Here is an 18,132-nt window from a genome sequence, read left to right on the forward strand (position 1 = left end):
AACATAAACTATCTAGATTTAAAATTCCTCTATTCCTGTGTTCATTATCTCATTCAATGTCATCATCATCTACATAAAGTATAAATAGGAAAGAGAGGATTCTGGATTAAGCCCTGAGATGCTTGAGATGCTTCAATGATTAAAGGCCGGAAAAAAGAGACAGAACAGTCTAGAAGCATGAAAATAAACGGCTAGTTGGGATGGTAAAAACCAGAAGAAGAGTATAAATGAAGCAAAATATTTTTCAAGGATGAGCTGATGATAGATAAATTACAGGAACTCAAGTTCAAACCCAGGTGTGGGTGGCTGTGTGTTTTTGAGCAAGTTAGTTAAATTCTCAGCACTTTGATTTTCTCTAATATGCCCCAAGGATTTGTTAGAAATATGTCATGAAATGATGCACATAAAGCACATTGTCCAGTAATTACACACAAAAATCTTATTAAGTGAAATTATTATCTATGTTTTCAATTTACCAAGGTTGTAGCTTTGAGCTGAAGGAAAAAAAAAAAAGGTCTCTAAATTCAGTTTATTCTGCTACCTAGCAACTATATATTTACATTTCCAATATCCACTTCTTTATCCCTGATTACTTTAACAAGCACTTTCTAAGTGCCCTGTTGAAATTCAGGGCCACCTGTGAGGTGCAGTGAGCAATTCCATTTTCTTCTCAAGATGTAGTGGTCCAGCAAAAATTGTCAAAAGCAACTTCAGTTTTGTAGCTCCACTCTTTAAAAGAAGGGATGACTGGGTGAGCTTATAATGAAAGGATGTTGTCTAGCTGATAAAATGTAGTTTCTACTGATCTATAACAGAAGGATGAAATCTGTACAATCAGAGACTATGAGGCCAGGCTCCAACAACTTATGAGGGCACCCACCTAAAGCTGGGATTACTCTAAGTACCGAGTAGGTTGCCCTTATTGGAGGCTAAATTTGAGTCAGTGACAAATCTAAGTTCCTTGCCAGACAGGCTGCAGCTCCTGTTGCAGCTGTATCTCTGGCCACGTACTCGAAACGCAGAGCATCTTGTACTCCAAGTTCACAAAGCCTTCACACCTACAATCCTTTTTTTTCCATACACCTGGATAATCTTCTTATTGTAGCTCTGTCAGATCAAAATCTATTTTCTTATGCAGTATTGCTTAAATCAGGCAAAATCAATCAGTTTCTGAGCCTTTGATCAGTGTTCCTGGGGCACTGTACATGCCTTTTCTCCATCACTTATCATATTTATTGAAATGAATCCACTTATAGGTCTCTTCTTGGAGGATGGTAATATCCTTGAAGGCAGAGACCATGTCTTATTTATCTTTACAATCCCTACATGGCTTAGCATATAACTGGCACTCCATGAATATTTAAAGGAACACTTCAGCTATTCCTATAACCAGGAGATGAAAGGTATAATTCAATTGGAAAAAGCTCTATTTGTGCAGAAATTGGACTGGGGGGGTCTTCAGAAAATATCAGATGCAAATCCTTATAGACCATAATTCATTCCTCTGAAAAAAAATCATGAGACAAGTAGTAGAATGACATCCTCCAATTCTAGTCCTAGCTCTTCCGCTATGACTCAATGATTAACCTCCTCAAAATCTTCCTAGGTCATAATTATTTATCTCTAAATAGAAGAGTTTGGAAAATATGGTGGATAAGGTTACTTTAGATTTGATGGTAAATTTTTTACTTTATCCTCGGTTCATTTTTACTCTCTCCTCTGTTGATACTTGTCTTAATTTAACTTCTTAACGTTTGTGATGATAAAATGATCTACTTTCTTGAGGCCATTTGAATTTTCATTTTACATTTACAAAGAGTAAACAATTCTATTCAACTCTGGATTGCCAGGAACTTAATAATAAGTGCTTCCTTCAATCTATCAGCCAAGTGGATGGTTGCAAAATATTCAATAATCCCTTTAAAATATTCAATAAAACTGGAGGTGGCAAGACTGTAACATTCAATTCTTCTAGATTCAATTTAATCCTGGAGCAAGCAGAAAATATAATTGTCCCTGCAAACAGAATTTTATGCATTTAAAAAAATCCTTCATGATGCTTTGTTGAGATCTTGGTTGGGCTCTATGACTCATGATTAATCCTCCTTTTAGATTTCCACCCTTCCTGTCTGACTCTTAGCTTGTTTGCTGTTCAGAAAAAAAAAAGGAAAGAAAGTTTCAAAAAATGGCTGAGAAGAGATGCCCATATTTGTGGACACTTCCAACTCTCTATAGACTTTAATAGCCTTGAGATCCACACCTCTAAGTGGCAAAGCTTTCTTGGTACATCTGCTCTGTGAAAGGAGGGAGTTAGAGAAGTTCTCACCCAGTGTATCTCTACTCAACTATATCACAGATAACTTAGTGCATAAAGAAGCAGAACTTTGGAATCTGAAAGTCCTTTAGTTTAAGCCGGCAATTCTCAATCTTGAATGGGTATGAGCAACACATGGAAGGCTTATTAGAAAGAGGGATCACTCGACCCTAACCCCAGATTTTGGGGTTTCTTCTATCTGGAATGGTAACCAAGAATTTGCTTGCAGGTGATGCTAATGCTGCTTTGTCTGGCGATCACACTTCCAAAACCATTGCATTTAGGGTTGGGGTGCAGTCAGGGGTGGAGTACTTGTCTTGCATGTGCGAGACCCTTGGTTCTGTCCCTGACACCGAAAGAAAGAAACAAACAAAACCCTACTACTTTGAATAAATGACTCATTGTCTGTGGACATTGGTCTCCTTATCAATAATGGGAATAATAACGCTTATCCTTCAGAAAGCAGTTTAGTAGGATAATCTTAACTGAGGGGTTAGGGCTGCCTACTTGGTGTTTTAATTCAGCTCTACTACTTAAAGCTATAAACACTTAGGCACATTTCCTACTATAGTCTACTCATCAAGGATAGTCACTTTTAATCCTTGAAACATATTAATGAGACAAGAAAACACATATCAAACTTTCATTTTGACATGTAGTTTATAATTATATGATATGGATATATATTATATGGACATATAATTTATACTCACTGTAAATATATAGCATTATTAATATTAATAATACAAGAGTTATTAAATTAAGCCCCAAATGGAAAGGATCATTGAGCTCACTGTTTGATACAAGCAGAAATTTTAAAAAAATATCTAGTACAGTGGGATCACAGAGTAAAATATAACAAGAAGATACAGTCTAGATAAAATATAAATATTTTAAATTTGGGGCCTAAGTTAGAAATAAATTTTCTAAATTAGGCCCCCAAATTCTGTTTGTTTGGTGTTTTTTGGGGTCACACCCGGCGTGCACAGTGGTTACTCCTGGATCTGCACTCAGGAATCACTCCTGGCGGTGCTTGGGGGACCATATGGAATGCTGGGAATTGAACCCGGGTTGGCTGCGTGCAAGGCAAACGCCCTACCGGCTGTGCTATCACTCCAGCTCCTAAGGCCCCCAAATTCTGAATGAGGCAGTCCTGCTTAGAAATCATGAGCATTGGATTAGGCAGGTGATATAGTAGCTATGTGGTGATTGACCCAACATAAAGAGCATCTTATGACTCCAGATTTGGAATGCAGATTTAGGGCAATGGCAGACTCTGAACTTCCAGTCACTTAGCCCTGTGTCATATTCATTTGGAAAGCACAGACTCCACAGGCATGGACCAAACGGGAACAGAGGAGCCATCGACATTCTGAGAAGATGGGAAAACAGAAAGGCATCCCAAAGAAGGCTTTGATGGGGTTACTTAGCTTGAGGGAAAGACCACCTGCAAGGCATGTATTTACCAAAAGTCCAATCGCTGGAGGAGGGGCAGATAGAGACTGTAGGAAGAGAAACACTGATTTCATTAAGCTCTTTGACACCAGAGGGCAGACAAAGGCCAGCATATGGTTGCTTACTAATACATACTTGTCTGCAAAGACAGGGAAAAATGGATGGGAGATACAGAGAACAGATTTCAGCTTAAAGAAAAAAATAGTTAACTATGAGGAGAATTGGAACCACCTAACAGCCAGAAGCTATTTCTTACTTTGCATTCTAGCTCTACCCATTCATTAATTCATACACATTTTAAAACATATGCCCACTGAGGACCATATGGACCAGAGAGTTGAGCAACAATCAGGATACCTACTATAGAGCCGCTAAAGGATTTTAGGCAAAAGAGGGAAGGTCAAGTTGAGGCATTTTAAAGATGAGACAAAGAAATGCCTTTAACTTCACTGAACTGAGATTTTTCACTTAGGACATCAAGATAGCAATTCTTACCCAGCTGTACCGTTCTGAGAATGAGAGGTTATAAGTGAACAGCCGCTAGCAGAATACTGCCCAGAGAAGCTACTGAGCAAATCTAGCAATCTTTAATATCGCTCAACACCAGGCCCACAGTTTTCTCCAATTTTCCTAGAGAACCATTTTTTCCAGTTGATTCACCATCCTCTAGAAAGGAGCATTCTTAATGAGTCTACTATAACTCTACGCAATCTCTACTGCAATTTGTAAGTCGTGATCTGTCTTCCCCATTTGAATTGTTTAAGTTACTGAACAGTTATTAAAATCATCAGGCCATCCAGTGGGGGATTAAGCATGGAGATCCCCTGATCTGTCTACAAGAAAGACCCTTTTATGAGGTCTGGGAGCTGAAAGATAAGGGAGAGCATCAGGCTTCAGGAATCGCCCTTGTTAGCAGCAGATACATTCTTAGATACTGTGTCACACTCAAAAATGTATTTATGTTCATACTGAGGTTCAAAGTCTGAGGAATGGTCCTGGGGCTATTGTACTATAGCCTTTACTTGGCTGTGCAAAGAGTTTTATTGTTGGACCATCACTCCCCTCACATCCTCATCTAGCTCTCTGTGGAAGGAACCTTTCCTTGCTCATCTCTCTCTCCGTACCCTCTGTCTCCTCTCTTTTCTCTCTCTTCCCACTCTCTCCCTTTCCCCTGACTCTCTTTCTCTCTTTCTCTCTCTCTGTTTCCCCAAGGCTTGGTTAAACTCAGGAATGTCTTGAATGGGACTTCCTGTCTAATGTTGTACTTTCTGAAAAACCACTGCTGGAACTTCTAACATATTTTTTTTCCTGAAGGCATCTCTTGGGCAGCTACCCTCATAAGATAGGAGTTTCATGCTTAGAAGTGGGCAAAATAACCAAGAGGAGACATCCATCCCAGTTGACAAGACTGTTAACCTTAACTCCCTTTCTTCATCCAGCTTTGTGGTAGAGAGAAAGCTAAAGCTTAGAGAAAAATATGAAAATACTTGCTTTTGAAAATAGAACCTCCAGTTGGGGTTCTAGATATTATTTTCCAAGTTATTTTAAGATCCTCTTCCTCAACTATAGCATGGGTTTGAGAATGAATATATCAGCTGTACCAGGTTCCAGTGACGGTGGGTTCAGATGTCCTAATTTGAACATGTCTGCCATGGAACCTGGAACCATGAGAGAATTTGATTGCGTGAATACCATAGTGTCTGAGCCCTGGTCTCCAGCAGGCTGCAGCCTTGACTGCCATTTCTGCCCACAAATGGCTACAGCATTCATAGTGCAGAAAAGGGAAACCAGGTTAGACCCAGGAGGCAGACAACACACTTCTGCTCTATGTTTAAGATATTGGGGTTATTTACTTCAGTTATCCAAGACTAAGTTTCTGCACTGACAAATGGAGAATATTATATAAAAAGTCTAAGACCAAGGATATAGTGAGTGGCAATAAAATTTACCTGGATATTTGAGCTTTTGCTTCCAGAAAGCTTGGGGTCAAATTAAAACTTGAAGATTACCAGCATTCAAATTTATATTATATATGTTTGTGAATATTGTATGAGGGAAAAACAAGTTCTAAAATGTGTGAATCTGTATCTGTACCATCATGGTGATTCACTAATTAAAGAATAAAATAAAAAAATTAAAAAAAAGAAAAATATTATATTATATATTCTATACTTATACTTTAACATAAACTGATCTTGACATTTTTATTCATTTTTCTTATTACAATTATTTCTATCCAAGTTACTCTATTGTAGGCACCATTACTAAATATTTTCCTAAGTGATTTCCATCTTAGGAAGATAGCACTTAGATAAACTAACTGATGGTAGGAACAAATGGGTCCTTTTGTTGACTCTGTAAATGCCACTGTGATGTGGTTACTCTAATCTTCAGTTTTCTCATTTGTAGAATGGGGGTGGTAATAAATGTACTATCTTAAGGTATAGGAAAAAAGGATCTAGGACCCAAGTGTTTTAAAAAAGTACTTTCAGAGCTGGAGTGATAGCACAGTGGGTAGTGGATTTGCCTTGCACAGGGCCAACCTGGGTTCGATTCCCAGCATTCCATATGGTCCCCTGAGCACCACCATGAGTAATTCCTGGGTGCATGAGCCAGGAGTTACCCCTGTGCATCACCGAGTGTGACCCAAAAAGTAAAAAAATTTTAAAAAAGGACTTTCATAAATGGAAACAAAAATAAAAATGCTTATTATTTGTGAAACAGCATCTTATTTTACTCATTTTTTGTGATTAAGCCCCAGAAGTGTCCAAGCCTGATAGTCTAAGGAAAGGAGTGTGCCAAGTGCAAGAAAATGGTTACTGTACCTCACTTCCTCTGAAGCCTCAACCCTGCTGGCCTCTGTACTTAGCAAAGTACTTGTTGACCCAGTTACTGGTGACCTTGGAGATAGATGGATTGCCTCTGCCTCCCAGATATGAAATATGTCTTACGGTGGAGCATGAAACATGAAAACTAAAAGGGAAAGACAAGAGTTAACTAAAGATACCCAGTGGGCTGGGCTGGAGCGATAGCACAGTGGGTAGGGCTTTTGCTTTGCACACAGCTGACCCGGCTTCAATTCCTCTGCCCCTCTCAGAGAGCCCGGCAAGCTACCAAGAGTATTTCGCCCGCATGGCAGAGCCTGGCAAGCTACCCGTAGTGTATTCGATATGCCAAAAACAGTAACAACAAGTCTCACATGGAGATGTTACTGGCGCCCAGTCGAGCAAATCAATGAGCAAAGGGATGACAGTTACAGTGACAGTGACCCAGTGGGCTAGTGAGTCTGTTAAATGCCATCATGTAGGGTAGACGACCAAACCCAGTAACTTAGGAATTCGGCAGGGATCTGTTTTAGAACACTTTGGTTTGAACTGAAAGGGAACAAGGAGAAGATGATACTATCAGAAAAACACATAAATAAGAAGATTTAAAGGTGAATATAAAAAAGAAAGTCTCTCTAGAAGAAAAACTCAGAAAATAACCCAAATAAGCAAAAGATCTCAGGGAAAAAAAATAACAATCAGATCTACTTAAGGGCACTAAGATCAAAACTGTATTATAAAATAAAAGCCAGCATTTCTGCAAACCACGCTGCAGACCATTTGTCCTTGAAATGTGACGCACGCTCCTTTTTCAAGATTGCCAAAGCTCTCCGAAGCAACAACCCATCCCAGACAAAGCTCTGTCACCCTGAGTCCCAGAGGTCACGGTTCCTAAACAAAACCAGCAGACTTAATTGAATGGATGTTGCATAACATAGCAGTCCCTTGGAATAGAAAACTCTGGAAAATAAATGTACCCTGGGAGACACAGAGCTTGAATTAGGCAAGGGCCCACCTGTTCAATAATAAAATAACTGCTTAGGGCATGTTCTTTTGTAGTTATTTTTTTTTTCAGATGTGACATCTATTCTTGTGCTTTGCCTCTTTCAATGCTTTCTCAACATTTGAAAATAATCTCAGGGCCTCCTCCAGACGCTGATGCAGAAACCAAGCAGTTACTCCTCTAATGCCTTGAAAATAGATTCAATTTTACATACATCAGGGTGATTGGAGAAGCAATTTCTACATCTCCAGTGTAAGCATTACTTACATTTTTTTCCCCTTAAATCTCATCCCAGTGGTTCCTCAGGGCATTTTAAAAGGTGCCTGATGCATTCTGGGGCAATCAAAAGAATCCCCAGAGCATGTTGCAATTGAGCATGTAGCCAGAGGACACCAGATGCGTGGAGAAAGGGCTAAAAATTCCATTGACTCAAACAGATGAAACATTTCTTAGTAATTGAGTATGTTAATGCCACCCAACCATATTTTGTCATTTTAAAGCAGTTTTATTAACATGAAGGCATGAGCATATGCATGTATCTGTGATATGCGACATGAATATATATATTACATAAATCATTAGGAAAGTCTCTGGACTTCAAAGTCTATCATTAGGTCTTACTGGATACGCTTACTCTTCCTTTCTAGCTGGTCAATCTACCTTAGTCTTGGGTGCTTCTATCCTATTAACTTTTGGTTCCTGGGAGGAAAGAGTAATATTTTCCCTGGAAACTCAAGAAATTAGTGTCATCTGGGTTGTCACTTGTGCAATCACTTTTAGATTTTTGCACCATACCCAGGGTGCTCAGGGCTTACCAGAGAGAGAGGGATAGATAGGGAGAGAGATAGAGAGACAGAGACAGAGATACAGAGAGACAGAGACAGAAAGACAGAGAGACAGAGAAAGAGAGAGGAAGAGAAAGAGAGAGAGAGAGAACAAATAATTGTCTTCCCTGCCATAGAGGCAGGCTGGGTGGGAGGGAAGAAGCTGGAGACATTGGTGGAGGGAAGTGGACACTGGTTAAAGGGTGGGTGTTGGAATATTGTATGACTTAAATTCAATAATGATCAATGTTCTAACTGTGAATTTCACTGTGATTCCAAAAAAATTTTTTTTAAAGAGATCAAAAGGGAATGCCCTGCCACAGAGGCAGGGTGGAGTGGAGGGGACAGGATGAGGGTGGTGGGAGGGATACTGGGACCATTTGTGGTAGAAAATGGGCACTGGTGGAGGGATGGGTACTCGACCACTGTATTACTGAAATGAAAGCACGAAGGTCTGTAAGTCTGTAACTGTACCTCACAGTGATTCACTAATAAAAAAGAAAAAAGAACAAACCAAGCCCATTCCTCTCTCCCTTCTCTGCCTCTCCTGATCTATGTTGCTCTCTTGCTCTTTTTTTTCCTGGTCTCTAGAAAATTATGAATCCAAGAGTTTCATCAGGACTGAGAATGGAAGAAGGACTAGCTGCTTGGTAAGGCAGACTTCAACTTGCTGCCTTCAAACAGAAGTTAAAGATTTGCTCATAAAATAATCAGTCATCATACTGTCTTAAAAAGGCATCTTGCTTAAGGATACAGAATGTGGAGGGAGATGATAGTACTTTCAAATATAGGTGTGCTGCTTATAAAAAATATAAGCCATTTTTACTTATAAAATAATGTACATATATACATATATATACATATAATCTTACTAGTTTACATATATATTAGTAAGTAGTATATATATAGATACATATATACATATAATCTTTACTTAACCTTAAGAAATGAGCAAACAATACATCATCAAAGGGCAAAGTCATATGATGTAAAGGGAAGAACACAACATCCATAGCATCATCCATGTAGAGTCTACCAAAATACTTCACCTGAATATAATTATGAAAAAATAAGAGAAATCTGGATTGTGGAATATGTTATGGGACAGTTGACTAGTCTTTTGAAAGATATGACTATCTTGAAAAAATAATGGTGAAAGTTCTATTGTAAATGAAGATGATAAAGAGATATGATGATAAAATATAATCATTATGATTATATTTTAATTGTATTGTATACTAGATGAATAATGGTAATATGAAAGATGATAATAACAATAATACTAAGGGATAAGTAAAACATTTTTACTTATAAAATAATATGCATATATATATACATATAAGCAGAGAAGGAGAAAGGAGGTGCAAATGCTACATAATGTGAACAACTGGTGAATTCTGGTATAAGGTATTTGAGTATTCATTTCACTATATTTCTCAACATTTTAAAGATCTAAAACAAATCTCCCTTCCCAAGGCAGCACACCTATATTTGAAAGTACTATCATCTCCCTCCACATTCTGTATCCTTAAGCAAGATGCCTGTAAAAATCCCTTGAGTTACTAGTAAGATCCATATCCTGTCTCCAATCTCCAATACCCAGGAGATTTTTGAATGAGTAGGTAAGTTGAGGGTTCCATATATATATGTTTTATTTTTTTAATTTGGGGATGGGGTCTATTGCACTGGAAGTTAATCATTATGGCTCTGAAATGCCCTCAGATTGTGGATCCTTTAGGAATTAGCTGTGGATGGTCTGGGACAGCTAGTTAGTCAAACACAATGAGCCTTGGGTGCCTCATCATAAAATGGGACAATAATTCAAGGTGGCTGAGTAGAACTGGTTTTCATTATTTCCTCATGTATCACAGACTCCATCACTCTCAACTATCAGAGCTAAAGGATTTTTCTCCCACAAAATGTGGTTTCATCTATTTATTATTTACATAGTATGTGAAGGAATTTTGTCTACACTCATATCCCATTATATTTCTTGCATTCCCCAGTTTGGAAGAGAGGTTGGTCACTTAGCATTTCTGTTAAGTCTGGGGAAAGAACTTTTTTACAGATAGATAACACAAAAAAGTCAGCTCCCTTGAGTCTAATGACCAAGATATAATTAGATGTTACTAATCCCAAGCTTATCTTTTAGATGAGGGATAACCCTGAAACATGAGCCTCTTTCATTAGCTTGGAATCCTGTATTAAGTCTAAATAAGGATGTGGGTGCTCCTAACTAAACACCACTTAGAATACTGGCTATGTCTCGGAACCATGATTTTCTAGTCTTCTTAAGTTGCTTATCAACCATGAAACTCTGGAGAAGTCACTTTGCTGAATCTAAATTCCTTAAGATATGAATAACCTATGACTCTATACTTTACATAGTGTTTGTGAAACATTGCTCTGAAAACTGAAAGACAATTCAGCATGGCACGGTCTTCCTAAAGTCATAACATAACTTCCTCTTTTTTTAAAAAATCATGATGCATTTTTTTTGCCTGCTTCTATTTCTACAAGCAATTAATATGGCCTGTATCCACTTCATATACTTCAGGGGGTGGGGAGAGAAGGGTGGGGGCAGATGTTTAAACTCTTCTTTGAAGGATGGGCTGTTCTAGTCGTTGGCAGTTAGACCTCTCATCCAGGGAAGGCTGAAGCATTACTTAAATGAAGCATTATTCCCAGGTAAATAACCAACCTCAGCTTACAACACAGGACCACTTCAAAAATACTAGGGTTGAGCTAGATTATTAAGGCCCCTTGCCCTTAGTTGGCCCAACTTACTGAATCCGTTCACATCCTGAGAGCTAGAGGAGAAGCCTTCATCATTGCGACTGACATTGAGCTTGGTGGAGGGCTTGTCAGCTGAGGCCACGGGTCCCATCTCCCTCTGCGCTCCACTCTGGGTCTCCTTCTGCTTCTTGGCCAGCTTCCTTTGGGACATGTGCAAGGGGAAAAAAATCACAGTCAGATGGTGACAGTTGCATTGGGAAGAGCAGATGGCTGTCCTTCACCTGGCCTACTCAGTTCCCAAACCTGGTTTGATCTCAAAACGAAGTCAAGGCTGTTGAGTCCAGTGTTAAGGTGAAATACACTAAATCTTCATGATTTTCATGGAATCAGAAACTTGAGGTTTATCGTGCTGCATGTCCAATAATAGGTGTTCTGTACTTGAGTTTGAATGAGAATCAGTGAAACACAAACAAGGATTTCTTCCTCCTTCTCTTTTCAAAGAGAGGAAAAGGAGGCCAGACTTATTTGGTATGTGACTCTGGTTGAATTTCAAAGTCTGGTCTTTCTCAAGGATGAGTTTATGAAAAAAACCCGCAGACAATTGGGAAACTAGAGTTAGGGCTGGTGGTGAGGAGGTCTTATCACTTGAAAGGAGAAAACTTAGAGATGAAGTTGTATAGCAATTTCCATAACTAACAGACTCTCAGAAACAGATGTTAAATGATGAGAACAATGTCAAAAACAATAGCAATAATGCACAGCAATGGTTCTCAAATAATGGAGTAAATAAGAATCATTGGGAAAACTGAAAACAAAAACATAGAAAGGCATAGGCTCATGGAATTAGGACCAAGTTAGAACCTATGTATGACTAAGTTTCTCAGGTGATTATGGCACCATCCTTAAAAAGCTAAAACCATCAAACTGGGGATCAGGAAGACTCAGGGGATAATATTCTGTCTTTGCTACCTGTTGACTGTCTGACCAAGACAAGTTCTTAACCTCTTTAAGTACTGAATTCCTTCTGTATATACTACAACAAAAAAACAAAATCAAAACCAAAACACACAATAAAACCAAAAGCCCAGGACAGACCTCACAGGGTAGAGAAGAGTAAATAAGGTAACGCTTGAAATCCATGGAGTACAATGCTCAGGACAGTGAAGGTTCAACGTGACAGCTCTAGTCTTGCCTTTATCTCACTACCACTATCCCTTAAATCTAAATCCACTTCAATAGCAGGGCTGTGAAAGCTGTAGATTGTATCAAGTGTTAGAGACTTTGACACCTCAACAGGGAGATGGCAGGTTAAAGTTTCTTTGTATAGATTTGAACTACTTCCATTACATTTTAACTTAATGGAAATTGACCTAAGATGTACTGTCAGATATGTAAAAAAAACTATTTAACCTTTCTTGTAGATTATAGGTCTTTCAATATTTCTAGAAAGCCAGTAAGGTTGCTCTGAATTTTCCCAACTTTGATGAATCTAGCTAGAGTTATTTTCCTTTGATATGACTGTCTATGTATTGCACATTAAATATCTCTAGATCAAAATTTTCAGGTCTCTTGCTCCAATTTTCATGGGACATGGCTTCAAATTCAATTTTGGTGCTCTTTTCTCAACACTTGGACTGGAGCAATAGCGCAGCAGATAGGGTGTTTGCCTTGCATGTGGTTGACCTGGGTTCAATTCCTCCTTCCCTCTCGGAGAGCCCGGCAAGCTACTGAGAGTATCCTGCCCACACGGCGGAGCCTGGCAAGCTACTTGTGGCATATTCGATATGCCAAAAACAGGAACAACAAGTCTCACAATGGCGATGTTACTGGTGGCCGCTTGAGCAAATTGATAAACAACGGGATGACAGTGCTACAGTGCTATCTCAATACAAGTATAGAGTCACTCCAGAGAGGTCAAATTCAGGGTTGTGCGGAATATGTATGAAATTGAGTCCCCCTGATAATGAAAATGAAACAGACAGCTTCAGGAGGTAATGAGCTAGAAGGCTAACCCTAGACTTACACGTAGTTTACAAGTTTTCATGGAGGCTCAAGTCCAGTTTGATTAGCATGATAGCCCCCACCCTTACCTGGGTTCCTGATCTAGGCATATATAACACTAGTGAACGACAACACACTCAAAGGGGGAGGATTTGAGAGGACTTATGTAGAAGTGATCGACAAAGGTGGAGAGATGTGGTGGAGCCCAAGGAAAAACTATATAGAGAGAACTGTTTACCACTGTGGGTCAAGTTGGAGGGACAAATAAAGGAAGCAGAAACTCAACAGACAGAATTATGAAGGGGGGTGCCAACTGGTGCAAAGGCTATGGCCTCCCTTTCGAGTCCTTCGAGTCCTTATCAGTTCTAGATGGCCTTACAGAGGGCACCAGGTGGGCGAATGCCTTGGCCACCTCCTCACCTCTTCCCTTTGATTACCTGGAGAGGCTCTCTTTAGATGAACCCATCTGGAATCCAGAGATATAGAGCTGTGCCTATAAGCAAGATGCAGGGTGCAAACACAAGTACTGACTCAGATCCTGGTAATCTATACCAGAAAAGAACTTTTACTCCCCTCCCATTTGCCACACTATGAAGATATATGTGATTGCAAAAGGAATTTTTTCTTGTTCTTTTCTCTTTTTTCCCCCATTGGCCTGGTGAAAGCCTTGGGACTAGACATGTGTCTCTTTTATAGAATGCTTAGGACAGGGGCACACTGACTCACTAGTGAAACTAGTGCTGGCAAATTGAAACACAAGAAATGAAGCATTAGAACAGCTGGGACTTTTCTCACTATCCATGGCCAATCAGGCAGGGGCCAGAGGGAATGCCGGGCAAAAGAAAAATGAGCAATTCTGCTACTCATGGCATTTTGAAATTTTACTCTTCATTTATTATCAAAAAGGAGTGTTTAAAAATGTATATGTGACCTTCCTAGTCATAAATTTGAAAAGATATACAGCCAACTAGACCCTTTATTTCTATCTGAGCCCTGTTCACGTTGCCCCAGCAGGAAATGAAAGGAAATCTGATCAGAGAGTTAACTTTAAAACTATAATTGAGTATGTATTAGATTCTCTGATATTTCCTTGGGGGAAGAACTCTCAGCCAATCCCATTCCATTCAGGGTAAAATAATATTAAGAGATATGTCTTGGGCACAAATCATTAGTTTCCAAAGGAATGATAGTAATACATAAAAGGCCTCACCGTGTCGATAAAAAATGGCATTTAATAGAAAGAAATGTTTGGGTTGCTTTGAACACCTGGTGAAAAATAATAAACTGCACCTCTTCAAAACATACAGATATTTAAAAATTGGACAGCTGAGTTTTCAAAGCTCAGATATATGACATCAGTATTTAACGCATGGTTGACCCTACATATTTTTGGTGATAATGATAATGATACCATTGCAATCATGTATAAATGTACAGACATAGGTCTTAGCAATAGAAGACTTCAAATAGAAAGGAGTAAGGGAAAACATTATAGACTTGGGAACCACCTTTCTTCTACCAGAATCTAAAATTTAAGTGTTGAAAACACTCACAGGGGCCAGAGATGTGGTTCTGTGGAAGAGCACTTGCCTTGCATGCAGGGAACAAAAATCACACATATACACACAAAATTAACCCCCCAAAAGCTCTCTCAGCAATCCAAGAGAAATCACTTCTTTGCCATAGCCCTAGAGTTTAATTAGTCCTCACTCTCTTTCTTTTTCCTTTTTTTTTTTTTTTTTGCTTTTTTGGGTCACACCCGACGATGCACAAGGGTTACTTCTGGCTCTGCACTCAGGAATTACCCCTGGTGGTGCTCAGGGGACCATATGGTATGCTGGGAATTGAACCCGGGTCGGCTGCGTGCAAGGCAAACACCCTACCCGCTGTGCTATTGCTCCAGCCCTTTCCTTTTTATTTCTAGGAGAAATGAAACCGAGACTGTTGAACCCAGGCTTCCACACAGCCTTATTGCTCACATCTTCTTTGAGGGAAATCCAGGTACTCCCCCCACCCCAACTCCAACCCTCAGTACTTTCGAGTCTTTCATGTGGTCCAAATTTTCTCTGTGGGCCACAGTGTCTCCATCCCCCAAGGCTCAGTGGATTTCCAAATGTCACATCTTTGAAGTATCACTTACTCCTCTAAGCATACATGGGTTGCTCTTCTTGACTCATTATTGAGAACCCACAAGTCCCAGTGGACAGAAGAGAACCATTGTGTCAAACACCATACATGACCATAACCTTCATAAAACAAAGAAACTACTGGAAGGACAAGGCACTCTCTGATAATACACACATAGAGACACAATTTTCTACTCAATGAAAGCCAAGGAATGCAAGGCACAACAAGAGCTCTAGCAGGTTGTTAGAACCCTGTCAGAAGACCAGGGATCCTGTCATGTCAGCTAAGCTTCTGTGGGCCAAATTGCTAGTTGGCTCTCTTACCCTCAAGAACCTCTTGGGACAAGAGGCTTTTGACTTCTTGCACCCATTCAGTTTCTGGCCAGGTGCCTGGCACATACCCGGTGTTCAATAAACGTGTTGTACAAATTTACATTGAAAAGTCTATGACTTGAAGTGCAGAAAAGATTGTCATTACTTAGACTGCAAATTATAACCACTTTAAACGAGGACACTTAGAAGTAAAGAGGACGAAAAGCCTGCAGAAAATGAGTTTGTGACTGGGAATATTTTTTACTTATGAATGAATATTTTGGGGATAACAACTTAGCATTTTCTTCCTGCAGTTGTCACAGAACTCTTGAGCTGTTTAAAGAATTAATGCAAGGTTCCTGGATGGACAAGAACTGTTTTCTTGCCCAGAGTCCACAGGATATCAAAGCTATTCAAAATAGTTTTGGGGTGGAGGCACTCGTGAAATAATTATAAGATTCAAGGACCGTGAAAACTCATGCACTCCTCAGAGCTTTCAGGTCTCAAGTGCATGGGGCTTTCAGAACTGGGGCTCTTTTTCCTCTGGTTATTCTGAGATTCTTGCTCATCAGGTCATACAATCTCACCAGCAGGGGGTACCAAAAGCTGGTACAAAGTGAACAGGCATGCCCTGATCTCTTCTACTGCATGTTTGAAGCTGCAGTAATTTAAGACACAGAAAATGGAAGCGCCCAGTTTCTAATGGGGGAATTGGGGGGAACTAAATGGGATATGACAGCCCTGGGTCCCCTTTCTTCGAAGAGATCATACTGAAGTCCTCCAACCTGTGCTAACCGAGGAAGGAGAGATGGGAAGGGTCATGCCATGATGAATCGAGTGAGTCCTGTGACTCCTTGTAAGCATCACTCTTCAGGAGGGACAGTGGCAGATGGAATGACATCCGGGAGAGCCCAGCAGGCTCTGAAATCAAGTAAGGAGAGCAAGTTGTTCAGGAGTGAGTGGATCAGGTCCTGTTTGGAGGGAACAGTCAGGAAAGCCCTCTTCACAATTGGGAGCAGAATTAGAACCTGGTGCCTTGACACAAGCAAGTAGTTCTAGTAAAGCAGAAGCACTTGGGTCTCTTTTGAAAGTGTCACATGCCTGAACTGTCTTTCTTAGCTTTTCTTCTCTGGCAACCTTTTCTGCACCATTTAGGTCAAAGTCTCCTCTCTTCCCAGTCTTATACATAGGGGTTTAACTAGATACTGGGAAACCCCTGAAAAGGAGAATTCAGCAACTGGGTTCTGTAAAAACCACAAAGCCATTGTGGGTTGGGAAGAGGGAGCCACAGACTTTTAGGGCAGCATCCTAGGGATTTCAGTGTGGGTTTGCCATGGGTGTGAAGATTCATGTCAAACCTCCTGGGGAGATACTGTTTGGCACATTTTCCCTTCCTCCCCTGTCCATTCTCTGACTAGACTTTCTTGGAGGACCACAAAGACTGGAACCCTGGTGTCAGAGTAATATCTCAACCTAGAGGAGGGGGTGCTTAGCCAAGGCAATACAGGCATACAGGTGGGAACCAGAGTTCCAAATCCTGTTTTCTGCTTGCCAGCTCAGGATCCCTGTTCCAACATTACTCCACTAGCTCGAGGGTAAAATTAGAAATACTACTTTAACCCATTGTGCACATTATTTTAGTCCATTGTAAATTAAGCAAAACCTCATTAATTACCACCTCTTCCCACCACCATGACGATAACTGAAGCAGAGGCTAGACTCTTGTACATCCGAATCAACTATGTAAACTGGATAAATGTGGATCAAATTTAAAGAACACCCTGCTTTCTCTGATGTCAGGAGACAGGATGGAATAGCAGTTAACACACAGGCTTTGGTGCCAGACAGCCTGGCATCAAAATCTGGCTCCCTCTCAGACTAGTTGTGTGAGCACTCGAAAATTACACATACCTCAGTTTCCTCCTGTCTGCAGAATGCAGGTGACAACAGCGCCCCCCCCGAAGGTAGCGGTGAAGAAGGAATGTAAGTAGCTTAGGCCAAAGTATTGTTCCAATGCATGGTACACAATCAGCACACCATAAACACTCACTGGTATTACAATCTTTTACATTCAGAAAAAGCCATGTTCATTTAAATGGCTTCATTATTTATTAAATACGAATCCTCTAAAGCAGATGCCCCACAGAAGGGTTTTCTTTTTCCTCTAAAAACATTCTTTGATGAATTCGAGAGCTGTGCTTCTCAACCTTGGCTGCACAAGTCATTTGGGAAGCGTTAGAAAATTTCGAATGTGATTCTACTCTAATTAGCCTGGAGTGTAGCCTGGGCACCTGGGTTTTCTGAAGCTCTCTGGGTGATTATAATGTGCCCCAAGCTTGGGCACAGCTGATGTAGAACACTGATTCTCCAAGTGTCGTCTCTGGGCCAGCAGAGTCGGCATTACCTAGGAACATACTAGTAATGACATTTCCCAGGTCCTCCCCTCCCCCATGGAATCACAAAGTACAGGTGACAAATAAGATCTCCAGGAAAGTCTAATGCAAGCTCCAGATTGTGACTGCTATGCTGAGAACCC

At 40.1% G+C, this 18,132-nt stretch overlaps 1 protein-coding gene across 15 annotated transcripts in view; it reads right to left on the reverse strand.

The window, feature by feature from the left end:
- The window catches only part of PTPRT (protein tyrosine phosphatase receptor type T), a 1,130,358-nt gene that overhangs the window by 115,290 nt on the left and 996,936 nt on the right, over positions 1-18,132 (reverse strand). For 11 of the 15 annotated variants that reach the window (XM_055137540.1, XM_055137543.1, XM_055137542.1 and 8 more), the window contains one exon: positions 11,209-11,357. In XM_055137540.1, coding sequence (XP_054993515.1) covers positions 11,209-11,357 — 149 coding nt within the window. Of the gene's footprint in view, positions 1-11,208; positions 11,365-18,132 lie in introns of all 15 variants that reach the window. The other 4 variants (XM_055137536.1, XM_055137533.1, XM_055137537.1 and 1 more) reach the window with 1 other exon arrangement.

The sequence above is a fragment of the Sorex araneus genome, chromosome 5, assembly GCF_027595985.1.
Source record: "Sorex araneus isolate mSorAra2 chromosome 5, mSorAra2.pri, whole genome shotgun sequence".
NCBI lineage: Eukaryota > Metazoa > Chordata > Mammalia > Eulipotyphla > Soricidae > Sorex > Sorex araneus.